The following is a 17,072-nucleotide window of genomic DNA, read 5'->3' on the forward strand; positions in this document are numbered from 1 at the left end:
GAAGGATCACACAGAATTTTTTCTCTAACATGCTACAGAAAGTAAGTACTTCTATATAAAAGTAAGGCATATGGATGTACTCCATTTTTAATTACTTGCAATTATATTGTACTAAACAAAAGGAATGAAGATATCAAGAGCTGAATTTTATGAGCTAATTTTTAAAAATGGTTTAATACCTCTGGATCACATGTGTTTTGATTTGAGGATTACACTGCTACCTTCCATTTTTATGGTTTCATTATACTTAATAGAACAGAATTATTTTATTTCTAGAGTATATGGAAATAAAAAAGGGGGTTAGAAGCAATCACTTCCTCCAAATAAGGTGTCTTCAAGACATTGTGCAAACAATGGCATAGACAGTAATTTGATTTGTTCCAGATGTGTGCTCAGAGCCAGGAAAAATATATACAAAATGGGAAACAAGTGGGACTGCCACAAAATGCTTTGTTAATAATTATGTTTTAGAGATCACCAAAACGGAGAAAGTAAATTAACATAGTCTGGTGTTCAACCTGCAAATCCCTTGTGCATGGAAATTTCACTGACTTCAAAGCAAGTGCCAGGTTTTGAGGCCCGCTACTAAATATACCTTTTAAAGATACAATAATATCTTCAGCAACATAGGAGTAGGTTATCAGGAAGATAGGTCTCTTATAAATTTAAAGCCATGTTCCTCAACTTTTCAGGTTGGTGACCCCTTATTTGTGGTTTAAAAAAAAATCCACAACCCATATTTTATAAAAGCAGAAGTAAAAAAATATATCAATGATAACAATGATAAGCCTAAATAATTTGTGTTTGTGTTTTGAGAGGTTAACAGAAAATACTTGACCTTGAAGATTAAAGATGGGCAAGAGTAGGGGAGAGAGATTTTCTTTGTTTTCCATTGTAATCAAATCTTGAGTGCATCACAGTCCTCTCTCCCCCAAGGCTCACGGTTGAGAAACACTGGCTTACGGGGACATTTTAAGACCATGAAGACCCAAAATGTAGATTTGCTACCAAAAAACAAAAAAGGCCCTTTTACTAGGTTTTAATCAAGGAAAATATTTATTCATTTATGCTTTCAAGAGAAATGGTTTGGTTTGGTTTTTTAAATTTCCCTGCAGCATTTGCAACCCAAATATTACAGCACCCTGCTAATGCAGGAGAACGTGCAATATTGAACTGAATGGAAGCTAACTAGCAACAAAAGTGAAATTTCCTTTACCCGAGCTGATTGAAGTTCAAACAGCGGTAGACAACAACTGTTATATGGCATCTAGCAAAAGGGGACCCTGATCCTGGATGAGTCCTTTGGATCCTACTGTCACCCAAATAATAGTCAAATAGTATAAACAATGAAAAATACACTGGGGCTCAATCCTGGAAACCTCTCACTAACACAAGACATTCCACTGAATCAAACTGATCCCTGTGTAGTTACACAGTGTCTATGCATTGCTTAAGACTTCAAAATAGGGTATTGGTGGCACTTAAGTAGAATGGATGCTTTGAATTGACCTATGCAGAGAGATCAATTTCTCCCATTGCAAATAGCCTAATTAAAATCAATGAGATTATTAACCTGAATAAGGGTTTGCAGGATTAGGCCCTTTCTTATTAGTGTCTAGAATGAGATAAACAGGCAGCACAAAACTACACATGTAATTTGTCAAGCAATCGAGTTACAAAATGTTTCAGCTATAGGTTTTTTTAGTTGTTAATATAAAAATTGACAGTATTCATTGATTTTATTATCTGAAGTTATTACTATTACAGAATAAACTTCCATGTAATTCAATTATATCTGCAAGGATCAAGTGTCTCCAAATTGGATTTCAATAATATTAAAGCCCTTACCAAGTTAATATCTGCAGAACTATTTGATTTCTTTATAGGGATTTTAAAAAAATCATGCCATCCCTTAAATGTAAGCATTCATGGCTGCAACTAAAATGTTTTGCTTTTATGACAAACTACAGTAACTGTTAGATGACCTTTTATAGCAGTGAACCATGTGCAAGAATGTGAAACTAAATACAGAGAGTGAACTAACAGGGTTTAAATGGGACAGGTATAATCTTTGTATATATTCAACTCATATAACACTTTGTTTGGTTATCTTTTGCATGTGACGTTATTCAATTGCAAGCAATTATATGGAATAATAGTTAATAATTAATTGTAATTATGAAGATCTCCTTGCCCAAGAACATACATTATTAGGGAATAAAAACACAGAATCTTGCAATCCCTAGGCCCATTAGTGATTTTTGCATGAGTGAGGAGTAAGGAGTAAAAACTGAACGGTAAAGCCTATAATTAAAACCCACCCTTTTGCAATCCAAAAAGATAAAGGCACTTGCTAACTGTCTTTAAGGATTTAATTGCAAATGCCTTAAAGGGGCACTGACAAGTTCAAAGTGATAGGGATGAACAAATACTTTGCTTTGCTGTTGTTCCAGTGACACCATAGATAAGTAACAGTTAAAGTATCCCCCACACCCACCAGCCACTGAGACTTCATCCTCCAGCTAAGACCCTGCTTCCCTGCTCTACACGTTCCCAGCCTACCCCTTTCTAACTAACAGGTGGTACCGCCTAAGACTAACCTCACTCCCCCAAAACCCTTTCACAAACCACTGACATGAGATTTGCAGGCTAAAAATGTGAAAATTAGAAATGGTGGGAAAAAATCCTGGTGTTTTTCTTTAATTTCTGCCCCTCCCCCCCAACTTTGCAGCTTCTCCCCCCTGTGCAAGAAGTGAACATGGTACAGCCCACTGCAGGCTTTGTCTCTTGGAACGGAGTTGATGTTAGCCTAGCAACCAGGGGAGAGGAGCTGGGCTGGGGAGTTGCTGGTTGCCCTGCTCTGCTCTGCTCTGCATAGGGTGGCTGGGCTGCCCTGCTCCCCTCTCGCTCATGGCAGTGGGCAAGGCTCTTGGAAGTGGCCTTCACAGGCGGTAGGTGCAGATGCAGCAGTTGTCTGCAGGCTGAGCGCAGGTGAGTGGCTGGCAGCCTGACCTGTTGTGAGTGCCCGGGTGCTGGTGCAGAATTCAGGACCCCCACAGCACCTCAGTGCAAACAGACACGCTACCCTACATCTCAGGCCGCCCTCCCATCCTGGGGGGCTCATTTTAAGGGAGGCTGGCTGCGGGAGGCAGGATTTTTTACGACATGTGCATGTGTTCCATGTGTGGCACTTCAAGTGGCCCTATTTACAGGTGCCAGTCAGGTGATCGTGTATCTGACATGCAAAAACCTGAGTGCATGCATGCCAATCAGGTATGTAAGCACCTCAGGCCTAGATCCTCAAAGGTATTTAGGTGCCCAATTCCCACTGATTTTAATCCTAGTTACTGTGGCCCTGAGCCTGCAAACAGCACCCCCCGGGTGGTCTCCGCTTGTACAGAGCAGGTTGCAAGATCAGGGCCTTGATTTCCAAATACATTTGTGTGGGTTTTGTGCGTGCACAAGGATGTGTGTCAAGGGCACGATTAATTACACTGAAATTTTGGCCTTTACAATCTAACTCTGAATTATTTTAAATCTTCTCCATTCAGATTCTCACATGGTGTGAGACACAGCCCAATGCTAATAATAGAGGCAGTAAGTCTCAAGACAGGGTACTTTTAACTTTTTTTTTTTATGATAGTGAATAAAATAATGAAGGTTTTAGCTTCATAAAATAAAAAAAATGAAGAATTATTTAAAGCAACTGAAAAAATATGCAAAACACTCATAATTGGAAGACTGTGACACTAAGGAATCAAGAGACTTGGGAGTGAAATCAGTAGCAGCCTCTTTCCCTATATGAGTGGAATTTTCAAAAGTGCCTCACTGACTTTGGAGCACAAGTCCCATTGCTCCTAACCAGGCCTCCTAGAAATCTGTTTGCCACGGAAAAACATGGATTTTGCGTTTTTAGAGAGAATCTTTAGTTTTTACATTATGTGAAAAAATAAAAACATGTTAACTATTAACTAAATTTTACTGGAAGTGCGTCACTTATTCAGTGCATGCAACCTCCCCCTCTTGTGGTTGATTTTTGAATGCGCTTTAAATTTAGGTAGGTGAACATACCGCAGAACCCCCTTTATCCAAGCCTCCCATTATCTGGCTCTCCGTATTAACCGAACCACCAGCCGCCCGGGGCTGAGAGCAGCAGGGCTCAGGCGGTTAGCCCCAGGCGCGCTCAGGGCTGATTGCCCAATCTCCGCCTGCCTGGGACCAACCGCCCATGCCCAGCTGCTGTTAGCCCTGGGTGGCTGGTGGTCAGAGGCGGATTAAAATTTATTGGGGCCCCGGGTACAAACAACATTTGGGCCCCCCACATGCTGGGGGCCCACGGGCACTGGAACGGGGGGACCAGAGTGGCCCTACTTCCCCTACTTTTTAATAGGGGTATAGTAGCCTGCGGCAGGGACTGCGCTTCGCAGTGAGGGAGCTGAGAAGGCAATCAGCTTCCCCGCCACAAAACGCAGCCCCTGCTAGTGGCACCAGCATCTTTCCAGCGGGGGGCTGAGGTGGGCCTTAGCCCCTGCTCGTCATGGGGCCCTTCCGCCTGCTCCTCTTCCCCCTGAGCTGAGGCCCCACCCCCTGGCTAGGCCAGAGCCGGGCCAGGGGCCATGGTAAGAGCTGTCCAGGGAGCCTGGGCTGCTGTGGGGAGCTCTGGATGCTCGGCATGCCCTGGGCGGCGTGCCCTGGGGCCTGGCGACACAGGCTGGGGGCTGCTCTTGGGCCCCATACCCAGAGCAGGTGTTAGTTCCAGGGCTCCCCACAGCGGTCCAGACTCCCTGGGCAGCTCTTACCACGGCTGAGCTCTGGCTTCCGGCCTGGCCAGGGGGCAGGGTCTCGGGAAGAGGAGAAGCAGGGGGCAGGACCACAGCTTCGGTGCTGGTGGGCCCCCTGCCACTTCTACACAGGTTTTGGTGCTCCTGTGGGGGGTGTCCAGATTGGCCAAGGACCCTGAGCACAGACCCCATGGGCCCATACATTAATACGCCATTGCTGGTGGTTCAGTTAATACAGAAAGCGGGATAATTCAAGCTTAGATAAAAGGGGTTCTTCTGTATATTTTGGCTAGGGAAACTAAATTTCAACATTTAATTTTAATTGTAGAAAAACCTGGATTTCAAGGTTTTTTATTGAGGAATTTGGGGGTTTTTATCATGGAAAACTAGGATCCCTGCTCCTAATTCATTTAGGTGCTTTTGAAAATCCCATGCTCAGTGCACTGCATTTAATTGTATTCTTATGTATTTAAATTATTATTTGTTAAGTGTGAGTGGTGCTCTACAAAACACAAGAAGATCTAATGGCTCATATATTAATAGATATAGAGTGAAATCCTGGCCTTATTTCAGTCAATGTGAGTTTTGCCATTGTCTTCAATAAGGCCAGGATTTCACCCATAATGTTTATTGCACAGAGTAGTCCCATTGACAGTCCTGCTCAGTAGCAAGCGTAGGATCAGGGTTGTAAAGACAGACCCAGATATACTGGGCGGGAATAATATGGAGTGTATGTAATGTAGAAGGGGGATGGTGGGTTTGCTGTTGTTGTCAATTACTGATATGAACCTGTATGGAAGAATACTTTACTAATGTAATTCTGACACCTGTTTTTCAAATCTTCTACACCTAATGAGAGACAGTAGCGAAGAGGATGATGATGGTGATTTTATATTATAGTTAAATTTCAAAGTATAAAGTTAATAGTTCAGTAATACAAACGGAGGGAAAGTAGCCTGGTATTTATAATTGTTTGAGGATGTTGTGGTGTACATTTTGATCGGACCAGTATAAAATTAGCTTTGCCCTGCACAATACTGATGTTTTCTCATCCAGATTTATGTAAAGTATTGAATCCAGAAAAGCTAACCTATAAAGCTGAGGCATGCTCATTTATTAATAAACATTACACAGGGCCAGATATCAACATGGCACTTTACATGCTTAGGAAAAAAAGCACAGTCCCCGCCCTTAAGAAGGCCAGACAAACAAAGTACAGGACATAAGACCACAAAACAAGGTACCAGGGATCTGTGAGTCTCTAATCCCCAGATCAGCAGATCCAGGCAACCTGTGTGGAGGGTCTTTTCTATAGTGCTCCTCCCTGGAGTTCTTCCTCAACCACTGTAGCCAGTAGGCCCTGTGAGAGTATAGGAATTGTAGAGCATGTGTAATGCTGTGCTCCTGGATGGGTTGTCCGCAGTGGGGATTGATGTGGGACTTCTGGATCTAAAAGCCTGAGTTTCCACTGTCTGAGTTAAAAGAGCCAGCTCTGTTAGCTAAGCCTGTAACAGGTTCATCAACCTCTGCATGTGGGCCAGCTCTCGCTAGAGGAGGACAGAGCCCCACACTGAGTAGGTAGTGATAACACATGCAGGAGTTAATGTTGCATCAAGCATGTGATTGTTTTTAACCCTGGGTCTCATGCATGCTACTTAATGTGGCTCCACTCACTGTCCCTGGCCACAGCCATTCTCCCCAGGCCACGAAGAACATTTGTGGAAAAGGGGGCTACTTGAGAGAGAGAACCATCTGGCATAGTGGCTTTTTCCGTACATGCTTGTGCCAAAGCTTTGTTCGCCTCTGCCCACCTCCAGCAGGTGCAGGAAATGGGGAACAAAGAGGCCCATACTATTTTTATGAACATACTTCCATGTGCATTATGTCTGGTTTCCTTATTGCGCAATATTTTGGGCATTTGTCTAGATACATTTTTGTTCTGATAACTCTGCTTACTTAAACAGGATCCATAATCTCCTTGGCTTGCTGGATTATATGTTTATCTTTGTTAAATAAATAACACATCCAAACAGTATTTAAACAAAGGATTTAAATATCGCTTTGATAATCTGACATATTAGCATTTAACAATTAAAGAGAAAGCTGCAAGTTAACACCTCAAGCCCAAATATTCATCAGACACCAGTTTGGACAATAAATCTATCAAAAAGGCCTTTTCTTCCCTTGCTTCTGTTGAAGGATGCTGAGGGGAACAGAAGGTCTCATCACTAGCATCCAGGCAGAATATTTCCATTAGGTCAAGGAGATACTAAAGCATGTATGGTTGAGGGGAAGCAGGGAGGTTTTTTCCATCTTATCAGTGGTGAACATGATCCAATGGCTGGAAGTTGAAGTTAGACAAATTCAGACTGGAAATAAGGTGTAAATTTTTAACAGTGAAAGTAATTGACCATTGGAACAATTTACCTGGGGTTGTGGTGGATTCTCCATCACTGACCATTTTTCAATCAAGGTTGAACGTTCGTCTAAAAGATCTGCTCTAGGAATTATTCTGGGGAAGTTCTGTGGTCTGTGTTATACAGAAGGTCAGACTAGATGATAATGATGACTATAGGTCCTTTCTGTCCTTGGTATTTATGAATCTATCTCTTAAGGAGCACACCATGTTCTCCATGGGAGTGTGGTCTGGTGGAAAAGGTCTTCAGATGCCTAGCCCACGCTCTGCTATCAGCAGCAGGTATCCAGCAGATTTTGGGGAGCACGTGTTGCTCCTGTTGAGAGGGGCAGTAACGTTCTGCCCATGGCGCATCATGCCAGCTTGTTGGCAACCTGTCAGGATGTCTCAAGTGCCAGTCTTGCAGCCACCTCTCTATCACTAACCCTACCCCAAGCAGTTGTTTTCTGCAAGAGCAGGCTATAACGTTTACTGAGTTTTTGTAGGTCAGGGCTGAAGTCCACTGGCAGAGCCTTATGGGCATGTTTGCATAATTCCTGCCTGCTCTATCCCTCCCTTTGGCTCAGGCTGTTATTGTCTCAGTGTCCCGACTGGATGTGACACTGCTGTTCAAGATTCAGCCCAGTAATTCAAAGGTATTACGGGTGAGATGAGGGAAATGACTAAATAATCAAATCTGTTCCTTAGAGCTTCTCTCTATTGATGGAGTCAGCCCTAGGGGAGGTAAGCTGCATGGTGTGGGGGTCATTTTTAACTGTGAGCAGCACCTGGAAGTTCAGGTGTTAGCAGTAGTCAGAAGTGGATTGTTCTGTTTCTTTAGTTTTGATCCTTTCTGGGCTTGACTGCCAGGCTCACCAATGCTCTTTGAAGTTCTCTCCTGGGTTACTGCAATAATGAGCTTTATTTGAGACTCCCTTTGAAAACACTTGCAGATTGAAGCTGTTACCAAAAGTGGTGTCATGACTTCTGCAGAGCCTTTGTACATGGGAGTCAGTGATGTGGAACTGCACTGCCTGCCAGTATGTGTGAGTGCATTTCAAGGTGTTATTTTAAACATCTAAAGCCATAAATAATATAGGATGCGTTTACCCGAGGGATCAGCTGCTGCCTGAATCTCATTGTGGGGAACTGCTCATGTGAGTAAACATTACTCAACATGAGTAAGAATTGCAGAATTTCTCCCATCATTTGGAAAAATTGGAAATCTGGGCCCTGAGCATCAAGGGTACTCTCTCCTACACACAATCCTCTGTAGCACATTTCTGTAACATTCAGGGTCAGACTGGACTGAGACATTTTACTTATATAAATTATCATATTTATGTATGTTAGGTGTTTAGCTGGGTGTTATCTCCACCGATCAGGGGCAGATGAGACCCCATTACTTGGGTATGAGGGAAGGATTTCATTTGGTTCCCTTTTCACTCCGGTTTGATCAATAACTGATTCTATCATCTTTCATTTTGTAATTAATTTGCTAAGTCACATTAAGCTGACCAGAGGCCTGGCTTTTGTACTAAAGTGTCTTGAGTTTATGCATTGTTTACTTATTCTGTTATTATTACTATTAATTATTTGTATTATCATGGTGCCTAGGAGCCCCAGCCATAGACCAGGACTCTACTGCACTAGGTGCGGAACAAACACAGAGGAAAAAAGACAGTTCATGTCCCAAAGAGCTTGCAATCTGAGTATAAGACAGAAGACAACAGACAGATACAGATAGATGGTGGAGGCAAAGAGACATTATCAGTCAGCATGGTATTGTATATTAAGATTAAGATTTTGTGCTTGATCACAGGTAATGACATATCTTGGTACTTCTGGGACTACATTTCCTTGCCAACATGGAGATAGTTCAGTCAGCCCATTTAGAATTCGGCAATGCAGAAAAATCATTTAAGGAAGTACCCACCATTCTTTTGGAGAGCCTAGTGGAGGAGCCTAAAAAGAGAAATGGTGTCCCCAATCACCTGCTGGAGTCGAGTAAGTAGTCTGCCGTCTGACCACCCTCCAGGTCAGAAGCAAACCAAAGGGCCATCAAATGTTCATCATTTACTTTTCAGATACCTCGTCCTGTTCTCTTTGAAGTCCCATTCTGTGACATAGCAGCTCTACCTCCCTCCTGGCCCAGATGTAGAGGGTATGGCCAGGGAAAAGGGGCGAGCCTGTAGTCCGCTGTGCTCGGCTGTTCCCAAGCTTTTGGAATGGCCCTCAGAGCCATCAGCAGCCAGATGCAATTTAATATTGTGTTGGGGTCAGGCTGGCCTCTGGATTGTGGATCTGCAGAGCTGGCGTAAAGGTACTTTAACTCCCCTCCTTGGTCCTGCACCAAGCACAGCTCAGCAGGATAAGAGGACCCAGCCCTGTATCTTTGTTGTCTCTCATGTGCATGCTTATGGTGTTACATACAAATGCTAAATAAGTATAATTAACAATAATGATATTTAGGTGGCTGTGATGGCATCCCCAGGATGCAACCTGGATTGTGGGACCACTGAGCCCTCTGTCCCACCAATCTGGGGTATCCCTCTCATACTGTGATGGTGTGTCAAGCCACAATCTCTGGCAAATACTGCACTTACACAGACTTCCACAGGCAGGACACACCCAACTGAGTTACATAAATATTCTCCCAATCACTCATGAACCATCAATAGGGAAGCTCCAGCCAGTTCCCCCCAGTTCCTCAGCCTGGCACCCCAGAACTGTACTGTCTTGTACTGGTCAGGAGCTTGGCCAGAGTAAGTTCAGTACCCAGTTCACCCATCCCTCAACGTGGAGAGGACACACACTAGCTTTTGTAAAGTGAGCTGAGATTTCCCAATAAATCTGTAGTCCAAGTTCTATAAACTAAACAGGATTTGAATCAAGCAGTGTCTCACCCTGACAGATGGTATAGTTCCTCAATACCCGGGCTGGAACTCTTTTCCATTTTCCTCTTTTCCCTTTACCCCATTCAGAGTCTTTGTCCTCCAGACATTTCTCCTAGTGTTGAGTTGGGAGGGGAGAGAGGCCACGTGATGATGTCACTTCCCCTCTTTTATATGTTCTTCCAGCTTGCTGGAAAGATCTTTTGTCAAGCAGTCTCCATTGTATATGAGCTCCCTCTGAGAAATCTCTGGCCCTTGGGAGAGTGGATTCCCTTTAATGGGCCATCAGCCTGGTCTGGGTGGTGATGGCTACTCCTTTGTTGTAACTGAAGGACTAGTTGTGGGTGTTCCCAATCTGACAACATGTTTCAGTAACACATACAATGATAGCAAGTACAATCCAACAGGATATTACTGTTCAACAGATCAAGACTTTTAAAATGATACCTCACAAGGCATACTTTGTACAGAGCATATTATAATCATATCACTGGGGTGAATATGGGGGTTCCAAGAAGCTACTCTGAGGTACAGAGTGTCACAGTGGCCCAGTCTCCTTCTCTCAGGTTTGCTTATCTTTCATTGCAGAGATTTATGCAAAACTCCTGAGAAACAAGGTCATACAGGCTAAGCCTGCCGTATTGCATTATGGAGGGTATGAAATAGAAAAACATCACCAGCAGATCCTGGTAAGTCTTGAAACAGGGAATAGCTAATACACTGTAAAGGGATAATCCTGTGCATAATGCTCAACAATCTTCCGCCCACCTGGCCAGCATGACCTACTGCTCTTTGGAGTCCTCTAACAGGACACTTTGCCATAAAGCCAATGGTGGATCCATCCCAAAATTTTCCCAGGTCGCTGTGATTGCATTTGGCTGCACATGTGCTCATTAATCAAAGGAAACTTTGAACATGCCCTCAATCCTCTTCCAGAGGAAAGTGATCTCATATATGTGGAGGGCTGGACTGGGAGTCAGAAGACCTGGGTTCAGTACCTGCTTTCTACCACTTACCTTCTGAGTGACCTTGGGCAAGTCATTTCATCTCTCTTGTTTCCGCTGCCACCCGTTGTGTGTTTTGTGTATTTAGACTGTAAGTTCTTTGATGTCTCAGATTTTGTGTTTGTGAAGTGTGCACCACAACAGAGCCCCAATCTGAGTTGGGTCCTATGAAGCAAATAATACTGTGGCTGCCAAGGTTGTTCAGCGAACTCCTGATGCCCTGAAAGGTGCATATGTGCTCCATCCAGTTTTGAGGACCTAAGCAGCTACCTCTGTATGCATCCTTCTTTTGGGAAAGCTATTCTGTTATAACAACAGCTGCTAATGTTGCTTAGAATTGGGAAGGAGGCTAATATAACTTATTCTGAGGTTTTGTTTTTTCATTGTTACAAGTGGGGCAAGGGGCAGCAGCCCTTCATCTTTGCTGGCAGAGCCATCACTGTTCAAAGTGTTGTGATCTAAATAAAACCTCCAGAAACCGCCAGGAAATAAAATCATTTAATTTCCTTTTGTTTGAAAGGCCTCTATAAAAAGTATATAAACTAGTCATTTCATTTTCTAATCCTTTTATATTTAAGGGGCAAAAACTGTGGGCCAGATTCTCATTTGAAAGGTAGCAACTTACTTTGCAAGTAGCCCCACTGATTTCAATGGAATTACTTGTGAAATAAGGTACAACTCATCATGCAGAAGGTATTAGGATTTGGTCCTTTATGATTGAGAGATTCTACATACAAGACATAAACCATTTTCTTTTTTATATCAGCTGCTGGTTGTATTGCATTTTGAAATTCTGAACAAGACTATGAGCTCTCTGGAGCAGCACTGTCTTTTTGTTCTGTGTTTGTACAGTGCCTAGCACATTGGGCTCCTGGTCCATGACAAAGGATCCAAGTCACGATGGTAATTCAAATTCTTATAAATAATAACTTTCAGCATTTTCTCTGTCAACATTCTATCTTTTATTTCAATGTTTAACAGACTTTCTTTGTAAAGTACGGTCTCACAAAAATGCAGCTTTACAATATTACCAAATGTTCTCATAAAAATAACTTTTTTTATTTTTTGTTCTACAGAATCTGGTAAATATTTCTGGTGATGTAATAAATCTTCACATTTTGCCACCCCAGACAAAGTACTTTCAGATCAAATATAACAAAACAGTAAGTATCAAAAATAACCATCAGATTGTTCATATTTGATTTTGCACTTGGTAACATTGCACACAAACAGCATTAAAGTACCTTCTAATTTATGTTCTGTGTCATTTTATAGCATCGGCTTGTCCCTGGCTTGTCATTTGCAGTTACAGTTGATTTTTGTCCGGATGAGTGGCGATATTACTATGACTGTATCCGAATTCACTGTCAGGTAAGAAGTATCTCAGATAAAAGTCTATAGTTTTGGGTGTAATGTAGTAAAAATACTTTACAGGAAATAATAAAGTATAGATATTTGTAACAAACATTCATAATACTTCACAGTCCTCTATGGTGCCTCATTGATCTCTCTTTCATTATGCCCAATGCAGATCACCTGACTTTTTGGCTTGTTGTCAATCAAAATAAAATTCAGAGCAAAAATACATTGAAATATTGTCAAGGGCTTGGCACAAATCCACAAAAGAACACTGACTATTTGGACACTTTGATATAGACTGCTAAATATGGGTACAAGTGCCCAAATTTAAGCACCCAAAAATTTTGACCTTAGATTAATTTGGCTTCTGAAGACCTCAGAAATCCAAGGTCCACAAAAAATTTACTAAAGCTGCGAGCCCTCAGCCTTATTCAATAATCCCTTCTTTCTCATAAGTCAGACTGTATCCGATGCAGATCTCACAGTCGGTAATGTGTTAGCTGAGCAGACATGGGGGAGCTCCAAATATAGATTCTAAAGGCAGAGAGAAGCTGAGGGGTACTTAGAAAGGAGCACAGTTTCTACAGCCTCAGTCTATAGAATGCTAGAGGAGGGGTTTCAAATGCCTCCTAACTGCTAATTACTGATCAAAAATGTTCTGGGGTCACTGGATAGGCAACTGATTCCTAAAGTGTGATTCTAAATTAGCCCCCTTTCTATACATAACATTAATTCATTCTATTAAATTAGTATTTTCCCCCATTTCTTCCAGGGAGATGACACTTTGCTTGTTCCTATCCATGGCTACCCTGCTATGAATGTTTTAGAATTTCCATCATACATAAGCTTATCAGATGTTTCACTTGGACAGAGGTGAGTTAAGGTAACAATTGTCAACATCTTTCTAGGTCCTCCAAAACTTAAAATATATATAATCTATTTTTTGTTAATCTATTATCTAAGCGTAAGACCTCTGACACTTTAATTATGTCACCTACCATATAGATTGTAAAACCACTACACAGGACTGTTTTCAAGAGTATGTTCATAGAAGACTGAACTCTGCATAAACTAAACATCTGTAGAAACATACGGCCAGAACCTCAACTGCTATCAATTGGCACTGATTCTCTTTTGATCTAGCTTTGATTTCTCTTTACAAGTGAAATTCCACATACGCAGAGAGCCAACATAAGTCTATGCTTGACCTAAGATCTATTTTGAGGATCTAGAAATTCAGCGTAAGGTCTGGTCTACATACTGTTTTTGTGCCAGTAGAACTGTTTTGGTTATGGGTGTGTTTTTTGTTTTTTTTTTACTGCAGTAGTTATACCCATATAACACCTAATTATACCAGTATAAAAGTGTCATATACCAGCATATCGTCTCATACAGGAGTATGCTATTCCAGTATAAACACTTTTATACGTATAGCTGCATTTCCACTGGGAGGTTTATATCACTTTGCACTGGTCTAGTTAAAGGGATACAACTTCCTTGTGTTCATGAGACCTAAACAAGTAGAGCATCATTTTTTATGTAAAGGTTCTGGAAGTGAAGGTGTGAAATTGTTAGAGTTCAGATAATGACAGATGTACATTGATGGTAGCAAATGGCTAAACTCGGCACCAGAGGTCTTGTTGTTCACTTATCCTTCTGATTCTGAATAATCTAATAACTCCTCCAAACAATCAAACCCACATAAATGAAATCCCAGCTCCACAACTGGGCGATCCACTCACCATAAACCCTGAATCTGTCTCTGATCTCAGGTCACCTACACATGCATGTCATGATGTGACTCAGCTTTGCTTATTTGCTCCATTCTTATAAGCAAACACAGTGCTGAAATACACAAGAATCCTGATGCTTTCAGAAAACCTCCAGGAACAGAATTCTTTAATATGTTGCTCTCCTGCCTATGAAGAAGAATGGAGCAGGCCGGGCAGAAAATATACAATTTGTAGTGATTATTTTAAAGGTAAAAGCTATTTGAGATCCCAAATAATGTACAGGATACGGAGATAGGCTTAGGGACCACATGCGTGATCCAAAGCCCTTTGAAGTCAGTGAAAAGATTGACCTCGGTGGTCTTTGGATCAGACTTCCGTATCCTGCCACCCACCATTCTGCATTGGCATATAGGCCCAGATCCTCAAAGGTATGTAGGCACCTATGCCCATTGATTTCAGTGAGAGTTAAGAACCTAAATACCTTTTGAGGATCTGGGCTGTAGAACCCAAAAGGCAGCAGACCTTTGATGATGGGGAACCAAATAGGCCATTTGGGCTGCAGTGAGCTACGTGGAGTTATTTCCAGCTCAGTACTCTGGTGACATCTTGGCTGTGTTATCCCTAGAGCCTCATGACAATGTAATTGCCTTGGTTACAATACACTATAATGATCAGATGTTTATGGCAAAGTGCTCCCCTCTCTTTTAACTCCCAGAGCAGTTCACAGTTAAGACACAGGCTAGAATTGAAAATCACAAAGAAAAGACACTCACCATTATTCTTTATTTCCCTAACCTTTAGAAGTATGCTTTCCAAAGGAGCCCTGTATATAAAGTACATTCCTTAATAATCAGAGGGATATATCATCAGCCAAATAGTTATAAAAAGCAGAGTAATCTTGTGTAAAATATGTTTCTAGATTTCCAGGATGATATCCAGTGTTTCACCAAATCATTGTCCCAGTTTGGGCACATGAAAATAGATGCACAGAAAAGCAGACACAACTTTGGAAAGTGTGGGGACTGATTTCTTATTTGTATGAAGCCCTCTTTACACTGCCAAAGTGGAAATGAAAATCAGGCCCTAACACACTAGATATTATTGCTCCAAGGCCCAATCCTGTGTTATGTTTAGGCGCTCACTGCTTTGCAGGCCTGGTCTCTAAGAAGATAATCTGGCAACCCTTTAAGTCAGTGGGAGAGCTCCCAATGACTGCAGTAGGTGCAGAATTAGGTCTTAAGTGACTGCATTACTTACTTATGTGAATGAGAGCTGAACAACAAATTTACTTTAGTTATTTTAGTTGTTAGGGATTTTAAAGAAACACAGTTAAACCAAATTTAGATTAGGTAAAAAATAAGCTTCAACAAAACCTAAGACTAATAGAAATGTGTGTATTAATTTTTTTAAAAATTCCAGTGGAAACAGCATTTTAAAAGTAAACACTCCCCTCAGTATTTTCAACTTGCATCATTTTGTTTTGGGGCATAAAAAGGAAGAAGCGAAGGTGAAGCTACAGAAAAATTGTTTAGTCTATTTTCAGTGTCCAAGCTGAGGGAAGCAGAAAAACATTGTAAATATTGAAAAGGAAATTAAACTTTAATATTTATGTTAGCTCCAAGGTATTATTTGTAGAGGAATGGAATTTTGTTCATCTCTGCTTTTTAACTTCTCAGTGTCCCTTTAAAAACTCAAATGAATAAAAAACCAAACCAACACTAAGTGTCTTAGAGCTATCCCGTTGTTATCAGTTGTCCAAAACAATGGGATTGGGGATGCTACTTACCAACAGGAACACTTGTTCTCCAAGCGATACAACAAATAAAGCATGGTTTAGTTCAGAACTAAGCCATGCTTTTTCCATGGAGAGAAATGAGACATCTTGTCTGACATGTGGACTCTTTAACATGGTTTTCCTTTTTTAGCCTGTATTTAAACAAGTGACCTGTTCTGTTGTAGTGAACTGCAGCCAACATATTGTGGCAGCTCTGAGTTTGTTTTCAGAAATTCATTTCCAACAGGTCCTTAGTTAGAGACAGGTCATATTTGCAGCAGTACAAAATATGTAACAACACTACCTGATTCCCATTACTGATTACAGCTGCTATTCCAGCCGAGGGGCAAGAGTAGATAGGAGAAAAGTATTCACTGATTCTGTCCTGTTATACTTTTATACTCTCATACCATAATCATCACCACAGTATATGACTGCCTTCCAATAAACCATTGTGCAACATACCTAACGTATGTCATGTGTGGTTTGTTCTTTCCCCCTGATGGGCTGTGGCTTAGGGCTGATTTCTGTTTGTATAGCCAATGTGGCTCTAAATTTCAATGTTAATGTTTACTAAATGGTACAGTTTGTAAAACACATATGTGATATCATGTGATTAGTGTGATTAATGTTTAATGTGATTAGTTTAAGTGTATGTATAGGAGAAACTAAGGATAGGAGATGGAGCACAACACAGCAATTAAGACAAGATTTTACTCTCATTTTCTAATCTGAATGTCTTCCAAAATGACTTAGTTGTTGTGTAGCTATGGAAAACTACTACGTTTTTAAAATTAGGTAACTCATCTCCATGACGCCTATATCTTGGAATGCGTGCTCTAGATGGAGAAAATATTGTTTTGCAGATGTGAGGCTGTGGTCATTGATTATAGTTATTACTCATTTTTCTTTCATGATTCTTCCTTTCTTCATTTGCAGCAAGGAGTATGTGATCCCTTTGCAGTGCAGCTGTCCAATAGATTTTGAGTTCCATATTGATTACATTCAGCCTCACAAAGCCTTTACCATTCAGCCAACATCAGGTAGGCCACATCTGTTTAAAGCTCTAAACATCCAAGTGATTGATTGTTGAGTGATATTATTTATGACCGTGTGCTCACTGCTGTACAGA

The 17,072-nt window shown here is 41.4% G+C and overlaps 1 protein-coding gene across 2 annotated transcripts in view; it reads left to right on the top strand.

Annotated features, from left to right (window-relative positions):
* Window positions 1–2,881: 2,881 nt before the first annotated feature.
* CFAP221 (cilia and flagella associated protein 221) overlaps window positions 2,882–17,072 on the top strand; it is a 43,636-nt gene continuing 29,445 nt past the window's right edge. For both annotated transcript variants that reach the window (XM_067549921.1, XM_067549922.1), the window contains exons 1-7: window positions 2,882–2,991; window positions 8,999–9,183; window positions 10,659–10,759; window positions 12,151–12,237; window positions 12,350–12,445; window positions 13,206–13,306; window positions 16,880–16,983. In XM_067549921.1, the coding sequence (XP_067406022.1) occupies window positions 9,045–9,183; window positions 10,659–10,759; window positions 12,151–12,237; window positions 12,350–12,445; window positions 13,206–13,306; window positions 16,880–16,983 (628 nt within the window). In that variant the 5' untranslated portion in view covers window positions 2,882–2,991; window positions 8,999–9,044. The remainder of the gene's footprint in view (window positions 2,992–8,998; window positions 9,184–10,658; window positions 10,760–12,150; window positions 12,238–12,349; window positions 12,446–13,205; window positions 13,307–16,879; window positions 16,984–17,072) is intronic.

The sequence above is a fragment of the Emydura macquarii genome, unplaced genomic scaffold (genome assembly GCF_026122565.2).
Source record: "Emydura macquarii macquarii isolate MOO-44397 ecotype Brisbane River unplaced genomic scaffold, CSIRO-AGI_Emac_v2 contig_1253, whole genome shotgun sequence".
Lineage (NCBI taxonomy): Eukaryota > Metazoa > Chordata > Testudines > Chelidae > Emydura > Emydura macquarii.